The 12,350-nt window shown below is 34.4% G+C and overlaps 1 protein-coding gene across 3 annotated transcripts in view; it reads left to right on the forward strand.

The window, feature by feature from the left end:
• The window catches only part of DPP8 (dipeptidyl-peptidase 8), a 59,164-nt gene that overhangs the window by 18,562 nt on the left and 28,252 nt on the right, over positions 1–12,350 (forward strand). For all 3 annotated transcript variants that reach the window (XM_006886652.1, XM_006886653.1, XM_006886654.1), the window contains 6 exons: positions 1,043–1,153; positions 3,603–3,731; positions 6,742–6,803; positions 7,832–7,932; positions 8,464–8,641; positions 9,488–9,647. In XM_006886652.1, the coding sequence (XP_006886714.1) occupies positions 1,043–1,153; positions 3,603–3,731; positions 6,742–6,803; positions 7,832–7,932; positions 8,464–8,641; positions 9,488–9,647 (741 nt within the window). The remainder of the gene's footprint in view (positions 1–1,042; positions 1,154–3,602; positions 3,732–6,741; positions 6,804–7,831; positions 7,933–8,463; positions 8,642–9,487; positions 9,648–12,350) is intronic.

Consider the following 12,350-nt stretch of genomic DNA (forward strand, 5'->3'; position numbering starts at 1 on the left):
CTCAACTGATAACCCATGTGCCTTTGTTTCCCGACTGATAACCAATGTATCTTGTGCTTTTCCACTGCCCTGGAGTTTGAACTCATTGTATACTTAAGAATTTGTGACACCACCCTATAGTTAAAGATCTATCTAACTGCTTCATGTGCTACATGACTGCCGCAAGTGCTACGTGCAAAAATGCTGTGTAAACCCTGAGCAAACACTGAACCAATGAATTCAAACTGTGCTTTCATCACCCAATGAGAAGCTGATACCCAGTTGTATTCCCCTAAAGTGTATAAAAAACCCCAACTTTGTCTGCTCCTGGTCGGCTCCTCTATCTCTTGCCAGAGATAAGAGTCAGCCCGGAGCGCAATAAACCTCTTATCTCTTGCTGTTGCATCAAAAAAAAAAATAATGTTAACATTTTGGTTTATATTTCAACCCTTTTTAAGACAATACATGTTGTTGTTATGTACCATTGAGTCAGAACTGGCACAGAGCTCACCCTCCAGTGTACTTTTAGAGTCATAAATTACCTCCCTTTCTCCTAGGGAGCAGCAGGTGAATTTGAACTGCATGCCTTTGGGTTGACAGTCCAACTCCTTACCACTCAGCTACCAGAGCTCCCTTAAACAGTTTTATAAATAGAAACACAATATACCTATCATTTAGTAATAGACATTTTGCATGTTACAACATTTCCTCTTTGTGATACTTTTCTTTAATATTCAAAGTCTAGTTTAAAAAAACTGAAGTGCTCTGATTATATGAAAGTGAAGAGGAATAGATGACATGATCTAGAGATCCATTTGGCTCTAGTCCGTGACTACAATACAGCAGCCTCTTAAATGAAAGTTTTGTTGTAATTAGGTATGCTTGAACAAGACTTTGACATGAGTGTAGAAACCATCCCAAGTCACTGGACTGTATTTAAATAGCACTTTGAGGTTTTACAAAAAGTTTCTTAAATGTACTTAATTTTTATAATAACCTCTCCCTTCTTTGTATCCATAAAAAGATAATTTTCTATGCTATTGTTGCTTTCTTATTTGTCTAGAGCTAGCCAACATGGAAGAAGATCCCAGATCAGCTGGAGTTGCCACTTTTGTTCTTCAAGAAGAATTTGATAGATATTCGGGCTATTGGTGGTGTCCAGAAGCTGAATCAGGTAAGGGAGTTCAGAGAAATATATATAGATTGTTTAAAGTCTTGAGATTCAACTACCAGTTGCTTAAATTTACAGATTCCAAAACTTGGATAATATATTCTAAGAGATGAAGATTTTGTATCCTACCAGTAGGTCTAGCCATATCTTGCTATAAGGAATTCTAGTAAAATGTTTGCATTGTGGTTCAGTACCTTAGATTCCTCTCCTGCCAATTTTTCATCTAGAAGTTGATCTCTTGGTAATGTTAGTGATAACATTTATTGTAACAAAATAAGAATATTGCAGCTTAATGAGTTACTTTAAAACCATGGTTGAACTGGTTAGTCTATGTGAGTAGATGGCCAAGTTATTGTATGAATGAATAAGGAAAAAAAGGAACTCAATAAATTTATAAATATTTCACTGTTAAAATTTTTGAGAAACCCTTAAAAAACAAACACAAACACCCAACAAGAAAACAACCTTGAGAGACAATTCTCTGAAGCAATAACTTTCAATTTTTTTTACCATAATCCAGTTAAAAATTTATTTGACGTGGTGAACCAATATCCCATACTTTACTACATATATATGATAAGTTTACTGATGTTTGCTCATCTCATGTGTGATGCGCTTTGATACAATGTAGTCTTTGCTGTTTTTCTTTAAATGCTATTTATGAGTCTCTAGTGGATTTCATGACCAGTTGTCACATGTAGATGACTTTAACAAACGAATTTATCTAGGAGGCTAAAGGTCCAAATTCAGGATGCCAGCCCTAGGGCCAGGGCTCTCTGTGTTGGTTCTGGAGGAAGGTCTTTGTTTCCTTCATCTATAAATGCCAGGTTCCCTGGAGCTTACCATATGACTCCCAGGCATAAGGACCTTGGTCCAAAGAACATGCTTCATTCTTTATTGTTTTACACAATGGTACTGAGGTCCCACTTTGAGCTTTCTTTCCTCCTCTTTTGTCTCTTGTGAGATAAAAAGTATTAAGGACTATACCTCAGTTAAACTCCTATGAAATCAATTCATATCTGTGACCTGATTAAGGGTGTTACATCCCACTCTATTCCGCTTACAATTCATTGGCTGATCATATTTTGTGGAGTGACTACATTATATGACTGCTTTGAATCTTGCCTCATTAACATTGTAGAGATTAGGATTTATAACACATACGATATAATTAGTTTATCCTGAGAATCTGGCTGAGCCAAACTGGCACATATTTTGAGGGTACACAGTTCAATCCATGACACCCAGATGGATAACAAATAGCAATCTGAACACTTTATAACCATGGAAGAATAGTCATGTTTAAGACATGGCTTGAATTCAGACATTTTATTTTTTTAAATTTTAATTAACTTTTATTCATTTTAATGAACATTAACAGAGATTTTGGATTTCCATTCATTCATTGTTGCACTATTTTCTTTTTTTTTTTTTGCACTATTTTCTCTACCCTCCCCCCAGTTTACTCCTCTTTTTTTCCCCCCCTTGAAAGTCTGTTTTAATTGTCCCATTGCCACAGTGCTTGTCAAAGCCATTTCTGATTAATTTCCTTTGTCAGTGTGTCTTTTGCCATTCCCTATCACTCCTCCCTGAGAGAGATTTCACCCTGATTCATAAGGAAAAAGGGATGGCGTATTCTCTTAGCTACTTCCTGCTGAAAATGGATGCTTCAGGTTTCAGGGTGAAGATCTTCTCTCACTACTCTAAAGGGCCCCTTTGGCAATAGGAAACATGTAGACTATTGTGGAGATTGATTTTGGAATTTAGATGCACTGTTATCAATTGTGTTTAGCCATACATGTTCATATCCTTGAAGATGCATCATGGAACTATTGCAGCCTAGAAGACACATATTTAACTAACAAGTTAAAAGTACATGAGTCAAAAATTAAAAGCAATAATATTCCAAGTAGAGGTTCTAACAGTGGCACAAATCAAATTACAGAGGGAAGGTAGTTCTTAAAATAAAAGGCTTATTGCAGACATTTTATTTTAAAAGACAAAAATCTTGCCATAATTTTATTTGTTAGAAGATTTGAAAAAAAAAAAAGATTTGATATGAATAGAGAAACCATTCAAAACAACTGGATTCTATTTAAATAGTTTTTTAAAATTGGAAATATTGTAATTAACATTTTTAAAAACAATGTGCTCATTTTTAAGGTATGCAAAAACCAAAATATTTCAAAAAAATTTCCCATCTTTATGTATCAACACTATTGTTAGTTTTTGCCCTCCAAAATGAATAGCCTTTAAACTAAAAAAAATTACTTAACAGTAACTCATCTTACTATTGCATATAATAGTGATATCATCATATATGAGAATTTAAAGATTTTATACACAATTTCTTTTTCTCCATGGGAAAGTGAATATTAGAGTGAATGATAATGGCTATGATTACACTCTGAAATAATTCTTCTAAATCTCTCATATTTAAATTCCTATAAAGCTCCAAATGGTGGCAAAATTCTTAGAATTTTGTATGAAGAAAATGATGAATCCGAGGTGGAAATCATTCATGTTACATCACCTATGTTGGAAACAAGGAGGGCAGATTCATTCCGTTATCCTAAAACAGGTATAGTATTCTCTTGGCATTCACATTCACTCTTTTCTTCTCTCCTAACAAGATTCTATTATTATCCAAAGATGTAGTCAGTATTGGTCATTGGTGAAGTATTACATGTTGGATTGCTACCCAGGTGATCAGAGGTTTGAATCCACCAGACTCTCCTAAGGAGAAAGATGAGGCCATTTCTTTCCATGAACATTTATAGGTTCAAACCCCCAGGGGAGGCTTGCATTGAATCAGAATGCACTCAGCAGCAGTGGGTTATAGCCTTAATTAAGATTACTTCATTAAATGCCATTGTATTAACTATAGCCTCCTTCCCGTTTTTCATTATTTTATAAGAGATTTATACAAAACCATTTACTTTAAGGAATGAATAAGAAGCTACTTTTATTAGCAAATGAAGTGTGTGTGAGATAACAGATCAGTTTTAATCCTAGTTCCTGAAGGTATACAAGAGTATGCTCTCTAAATTTTGTAAGCCTATTTTACAATCATTCAAGTGTCAACTATGCAATACCACTTAGTATCTCAAAATCAGGAAATATACTTTCAAATTGTTGAAACATAATCCGTAAGATTAAAAACAAAATCAGAAACCATCACAGTAATTAGCAGTTAAGAGTTTTTCTATTTTAGTTCTTGATTTAAAAGTCAGTATCTGGTAGGACAGTTTGTAGGAAGTTGCACTCCTAACCCAACTGGCACCTCTCTGGCAGTTCAGCTCTGCCAGGAGCTCCACAGGAGAAAGATAAGCCATCTCCTTCTGTGCTATTTACAGCCTCCAAAATCCCTTGGAGGGTCAGTTATGAGTTGGTTTTGATTCAGCAAGACTGAATTTTGAGGTTTTGATCCAGGGGTGCAGAAAGTGATTTTAGATTCTCATTGTGAAGTGGTACTATATTAGAAGGTTTGTCAAGTAGGTATGTGATTGGTCAGAGTGGGTACAGCCAGGAGCAAAACAAGTCAAGTTCTATCACAATTTCTGTAGCTTCCACATTTTTTTCTTTTACCAGTTAAAAGTGAGCAATGGGGGGGAGGGAAAAAGTGAGCAATGAGAATTACTTATCTTACATATATGGAGCATATGTTGAGAAAGACATTTGCTTACAAACATGTAAAATATTTGTTAATTAGTTGGGTAAGAAAATAATGTATATAGCAAAAATGTGAATCATTTCTGGCCTTGGAAAAGTCAGTTCCATAGCATATAAAGATATTTAAGGGATTGTATTAAGGGTGCTCCTTAGAGTCAAAGATACAGAAACTGCATGTCATGTATTTTGGACATATTGTCCAAAGAGACCAGTCCTTGGAAAAAAAGACATCATATTGGGAAAGGTGGAGGGTCAGGAAAAGAGAAAACCCTCAACAAGATGGATTGACGCAGTGACTTGGGCATGTCAGAGATGGTGAGGGTGATGCAGAGTGGGACACAGGTCACTATGGTGGTTTATGGGGTTGTTGCGAGTCAAAGTTGACTTGATGGTACAGTGTAACGGGCCATTGAGTTAACAGAAACAACAACATTCTTAATTAGTAGTTTTTTTCTCTTGCTATTGATAGTATTGATAGACATAATTTCCCTTCTTTACTTTTTTTAAACCTCTTTTTAAAATTGTATTATACACAAAGCACATTCCTTTAGTCAGTTTATATATACTTAAGTGACATTGAGTCCATTCTTCAAGTTTTGTACCCATTTTTACTTTTTGTTTTTTCAGACTGTCCATAACCGTTAATATACCTACAAGCAAAACCCTCCTCTCTCTCTTTCCCTACTGTTCCTGGTAACCACTGAATCCTTTTGGGTATATATATTTCATATAAGTGATATCAGACAGTGTTTACTGTTTTTGTCTCTGGCTTATTTCACTCAGCATAATGTCCTCAGGTTCATCTATGTTGTAGCATGCATTAGAAGGGGCTTCATTCTTCTTTGTGGTTGAGTAATATTCCCCTGTATAAGCTGTTATTTGCTTACCTATTCATCTTTTGATGGACATTTTGATTGTTTGCACTTTTGGCTCTTGTTATTAGTGTGTGCAGTGAACATCCATGTACATGTGTGGGAGGAGGGTAGAGAGAATAGTGCAACAATGAATGAGTGGAAGCCCAAAATCTCTGTAAATGTTTATGAAAATTAATAAAATATAATTATAGAAGAAAAAAAAATAAAATTAAATTAAAAAAAAATATTTGAGTTAAAGATTTGAGAGTCTTGCTCTATAATACCCTCACATATAATGTTCATTATTTAAAGTAAGAAAAAGGTCACTCTGGAAGGCAATTTGGTATTTCCTAAAAAAGTTGAACATAGACTTCCGATGTAACCCAGCTAGTCCACTGCTTGGACTATATCCCAAGGAAAATAGAATTGATACACAAATGGAGATTTGTACACATATGCTTATAGCAGCGTTATTCAAAATAGCAAGAACATGGAATCAGTCCAAGTGTCCGTCAACAAACAGATGGATAGAGAAATATTCACAGAGTGGAATACTATGCAGCACTAAGGAGCATCAGTTCATAAAATATAACATGGGAGTCTAGAGAGCATTATGCTGAGTGAACTTCAGGCTCAAGGAAAAATACTATGTAAGACCCTTATTGTAAAAATAGAAATATAACTAGTAGGATGTATATAAAAGTCCAAAAGTGAAAGGGGGGGAGGGTGGGCCAGGGAGACAGAGAGTGGGAGGGAAGTCAGTCACTAGGATAACAGAATTGAGGGGGCTGTGAAAGGAATTAGAAAAGATCCAAGGGAAACGGGAAGATGGATAATAGTAGCCATAGATCAATCGTGATTAATTTATAAAACACAATATAATGAATGATTGTATGAAACACAATTTGAATGAAGGAATGTGTGAAAAACAGTGTAAGTGAATAAAAGACAATGAATATAAATTTTATATGCAGACAACTATAAAAAAAGTAAAAAGGAGTGATCTTCCAAAACCAGTTTGATTAATTTAGAGATACATTACTGTTCCTTTTTCTCTCTATAAAGGCACACCAAATCCAAAAGTCACTTTTAAGATGTCAGAAATAATGATTGATGCTGAAGGAAGGGTAAGTAAAAATGTTGACTTTTCATGTCTTTTAGACTAGTCAGTCATGTAGCGTTTTTTAGATATCCTGCTTTAAAAAAAAGACAAAACAAAACACAAAACCTTAATTAGATTTGCTTAAACATCTGTGGATCATAATTTCAAATGGGCCAATTTCTTTCTTTTAAAATTTCCTGCTGGTTCCCAAGCAATATGATGTGCATAGTTCTTTCTTTGCCTTTGTTTATTTGCCTATCAATGTTAAAAAAAAGTACTGATGCTATTGAGTGGTAAGTTACTTTATATGTTGTTGCATAGATGTCTGTGGTGGATTAAATATCCCACATTTTTCTTGTCCATTTGGACACTCAGATGTTTATAAACTGCATGCATACAAGATTGGTTAGCAAGTAGTCTTCTTTGCCAGTCTTTTTTTTTTTCCGCAAGTAGTCTTCTTTGCCAGACTTACAAAGATTTTTTTTTACCAAGGATCATTTCATTAATGTAGTATACTAATATATTTTAGACTAGGATATAGGGAACTAGATAATATTTTTCTTAGATACAAGATTCTAAAATGACTCCTTTGATTAGTTACTAATCAAGGCTTCTATTATTATAAACCTATGAAAGACTTTTAGACTGTGCTGATTTTTATAGTGGTGATCTCAAAATCTAACATTCTGCTGCTAATCCAAAGACTGTGGCTCTTTGTGGTTCAGAGTTACCAACGGTTCTACGGGAGAAAGATGAACAGGGCCCTCCGATGCAGTTTATAGCCTCAGAAACTCTAAGGAGGGTCAGGTATAAGTCAGTTGTAACTCAGTGGCATGAACTTGAGGGTTTTTTTAATTTGTTTTTAAATTCTAGTGATTAGAACTTTTTTAGGTATAAGGGCATTTATATCAGTAACTTTCACCTTAACTGCTAATTTTTCAGTATCATATTTTCCTTTTTAGGGACCTTGGTATATTAACAGTAGTTGTTCAAATAGACAGTGGAGCTGATTACTTAATCTAAATTTTTATAACCAGATTTTGTTTTTAATAGATTATAGATGTCATCGATAAGGAATTAATTCAGCCTTTTGAGATTCTGTTTGAAGGAGTTGAATATATTGCCAGAGCTGGATGGACTCCAGAGGGAAAATAGTGCGTATGTTAAATTGCCACATTTTTACAACTAATTTGAGAATCCAGACTTTTAAAAATGTCTGTTCTATTAAATTTGCCTTGCAAGTAGAGCTCACTTCACATGGAAATTTGTTGCATGCTATTATCTTAACATGGAATTTTAAAAGAAATTTTAAAATTAGAAATTTTTCTTGAACTGAGTGGATTTGTAGTCTTAAAATTTTTTAATTCTGTTTCTCATTTAGCCAGTTATAGTTTCATTTTAATTAAAGTGAATAACTTTTCCATTTTATGCTTGAGAGTGTACTTTATTGTATCATTTGAGCAGGCTACCTGTGGCTTTCAAAATTTAAAAGAAAACCACTTTTTAAAAATTTTAAGCATGAATTCTTTTTAATGAATTAAATTGATAGTTTAACATATACTAAAGCAGTTTTTCCATTGTGATTAAAGAAATAATAAGGGTCAGGGGAGAGAGTACAAGAGTATTGTTAATTTTCTGAAATTTTGCTGTATATCTGATGTTTCTTTCTTTATTTCATAAAATAGTGCATGGTCCATACTGTTAGATCGCTCCCAAACTCGCCTACAGATAGTGTTGATCTCGCCTGAATTATTTATCCCTGTAGAAGATGATGTCATGGAAAGACAGCGGCTCATCGAGTCTGTGCCTGACTCTGTGACACCACTGATTATTTATGAAGAAACAACAGACATCTGGATAAATGTACTCATTTCAGAATACTTTCTGCAGTTCACTAAGTATTTTCTTTTTTAAAAAAATTTTTTTCTTAGATACTAAAGCAAATTATGTTTTATAACAAACTATCAAAATGGATTTTTAAAAAAATTTTTTTTTAATGTTCAGAGGAACCATGAATATTATTTCCTTAGTTTGAACACTTCAAGTCAGAATGATGGTTCCAAAGTGGAATGGTTTGTGTGTAGAAGGTAGAGTCTGGCTGGCAGGATGTCATTGTTCCTAGACATATCAGATATTAAATACACATCTTCATCATTATTGCTTCTGAGAGGACTTTTTTCTGAGAGGTTTTGTCCATAAATACACTTTGAAGTAGACAAACTGTATACCAACATATACAAGTTTGAGATTGGATTTTGCCTGTGGTGATTTACTAGCAAAAACAAAATTAGTCTAGCTCATTACTCAAAACAGATGATCATTGAATTTAAGAATGACATACTTCAAAAGACTGCCTATTTCTATTTTGAAAATAAAATTTTAAATCAGTTTTTCTTATCATTTCAATAGTGTATTTATTTAGTAAATCATGGACCATGTTTTATGGGATTACAAAGATGATAAGAAAAAACCATTTTGTTATATTTTTATATTCCTCCATTTGGAGACATTTCTTTTTCAGTGATGGAATTTTGGGCAGTAAATGCTGAAAAACCTAGGCAAAATCTCCTAATTGTAAACATGGCATGCATGCACCACTGCACTGACAGATTTAAAGTATTTTTATAAGTTATTCTTGCTTAGCCTTATTGAATTGTCATTTACTATTTTCATTAATGTGTATAGTAAATGAATCTATTCCTTTTACAGATTCATGACATCTTCCATGTTTTTCCCCAAAATCATGAAGATGAAATTGAGTTTATTTTTGCCTCAGAATGCAAAACAGGTTTCCGTCATTTATATAAAATCACATCCGTCTTAAAGGAGAGCAGATATAAACGATCCAGTGGAGGACTGCCTGCCCCAAGTAAGAAGTCTAGTCTTCTCAAATTTAAAAAGAAAAAGCCCTGGGTAGGAACGGGTAATAAAATGTCTCCTCTGCATCAATAAACTTACTTAACATAAATTGAGCTATAATATGAATACATTAATGTGTAAAAATGTAAGACAAAGTTCTCAGTGAATATAAAATAAAATATTAACAGTAAGAAATATTTGAGTAGTGGTGTTGTGTGCTGTCGAGACAGAACTGACCCATAGCTGACCCTTCAGGGGGTTTTCCGTGGCAGTAAATTGCACAAGAGGAGATTGTCTGTCCTCCCACAGAGCAGCTGGTGGATTTGAACTGCTTATCTTTGCATTGGCAGCATTTTTACTTTCTGTTTTTATTTTTACCATAGTTTTTAATTTTTTTAAAATTGGTCCATTTTCTTTTTTCTATTTTAAAAACATTATATATTTTTTTAACTATTTTTATATATGCTGCTTTCAAAATACTCTGCATCTATATTCAAATTAATTTCTAGTTAACAGTTTGCCAAATAGATAAAATTATTTTACCTAAGGTTAAATGAATTATTGTGTCACCTGACACCAGTTTTTCTTTAAAAATTAGTGGGTTGTTTTTTGGGGTTTGTTTTTTTTTTACAGAATAAATATATAAAAGCCTAGAAAAGGTGAAATGATACATCTTTGGGATTTTTTAAACAATTGAATTACAGTTTTCTACTTTAATTATATATTTTGTTTTAGAATTTCTCTTTCTCATTGCCATCTAGTCAGAACTGACCTATAGCTGACCCTCCAACAGATTTGTGGAGGTAGTTAATCATATGGGAGGAAATTGCCCTTCTTTGTCCCATGGAACAGCTGGTAGGTTCCACCTGCCTGCCTTTGGGCTGTCAGTGCAACTCCTTACCCACTAGGCCACCAGCTATCCCTTTTTAGAATTGTTTGTTGTTGTATACCTTCGAGTTGGAACAGACCCATAGCTGACCCTTCAGCAGGTTTGCAGAGGCAGTTAATCACATGGGAGGAGATTGCCCATCCTTCTCCTGCAGAGCAGCTGGTGGATTAGAATTGTATGCCTTCAAGTATGCAGCACAGCTTCTTACACTAGGCCACCAGAGCTATTTTAGAATTGTTTTTGATCGCCTTCAATTCTAGTACGACTCATAACGAACCTGTGAACAAAAGGCCTGAAGCCTTTCTATAACTGTCATCATTTTACTAGAGTTTCTGGAGGCATGTTGTTTAGGAAGTCAACACTTTATGGTAACTTAAGTTAAATTTTTAACTGCCATTTGCAACATAGACTCAAGGTGGCCTTTAAAAGTATCATTCTGACTTGAGATATAGTGAACTATATCTTGAAACTAGTAAATATTATCTATAATTCTGCTTCTTTGTCTTAGCCTAATTTTTTCTAGCTCACAGTATTGTTACAGATCCATAATGGAGAATTTCTCTTCTAGCAGCCTTGGCATAACTTGGCCTTTAATATGGAAAAAATTACCCTTTTCAACTCCCCTGTTGTTCAGAAATTAAATCCAGTTAAATTCCAGAAAAGTTAGTGATGAAAACTGGTCAGAGAACTATGAGGCATAGTTAATGAACTAAAACATCATTTAAGGGACAGTAATTAAAGGATGATCAAATTTTACACTCCAACTGAGCAGTGTTAAGAAGAGCTTCAGGATCTCGGAAATCCAGTCCTCTTCTCTCTCAGCATCAGTCTCTAGGCCCCACAGTCTGTCATCTATTATTGCTTTCTCCCTCCTCATCTTTTTTGATCCAGCTTTTCTCCTTTTCTTGATATCCATATCATTTTTTCTTCTCCTTTCCCTTTTCTTTCCTACATGACTATAATGTGAAGCAGTTGTATTTGTTATGCACATGTTGTGTACTGTAGAATCAGAACTGACCCATAGCTGACCCTCCAGTGGATTTTCAGAGGCTGTTAATCGCATAGGAGGAAATTGCCCATCTTTCTCCCGCAGAGCAGCTGGTGGCCTCAAACTGCGTGTCTTCGGGATTACAGTGCACCCTCTTGCCACTAGGCCACCAGAACTCCCTTTGTTATGCACATACCTGAAATAAATATTTTTTGATCATAAAATTGAAAGTATTAACTTAATATTTTTTAAAAGTATTAAAATATAAATTAAAGGGGGAAAAAAACCCCCTGAATATGGGCCTCTGGATAAAACCCCACAGTATCTCACCAATCTCAGCTTGCCGTTTGAAGTCACTCCCACAGCTGTAGATGTCAGTGGCTATGAAAAGAGATCATTTTCATTTCTAAACTCGTCCTTAGGCCAGGTGATAGAACCTCATCTACTAAGACAGATCTCTCACAAACAGGACAAATTATTATCTGGGGCATTTTTTTTGAAGATGGATAATAAATGTATTTAAATTATTCTGGAACTTGTAAAGTAGCTTGTTGCATTTTGTAAAGAGGCATCTTGTCAACTGAAACTCTTTGGCTAACCAGTAGTCTAGGAATACAGGTGTTTAGTTCTTTTTTTTTCTTTGCTGTACAAATCTGTTTTGCTTTCTCGTAAATGAATATTGTGATGACTCATAGTTGATTTTTTTTAAATTGTCATCTTTTAAAAACTGAAGTGAAATTTTTTGTTTGTTGTTGTAATATGCCGTCAAGTCGTTTGCGACTCATAGCGACCCTATGTACAACAGCCCTAAACCCTGCTCTGTCCTGTGCCAATCG

This window comes from Elephantulus edwardii, unplaced genomic scaffold (genome assembly GCF_000299155.1).
Source record: "Elephantulus edwardii isolate Elephantulus edwardi_28Jun2011 unplaced genomic scaffold, EleEdw1.0 scaffold00050, whole genome shotgun sequence".
Lineage (NCBI taxonomy): Eukaryota > Metazoa > Chordata > Mammalia > Macroscelidea > Macroscelididae > Elephantulus > Elephantulus edwardii.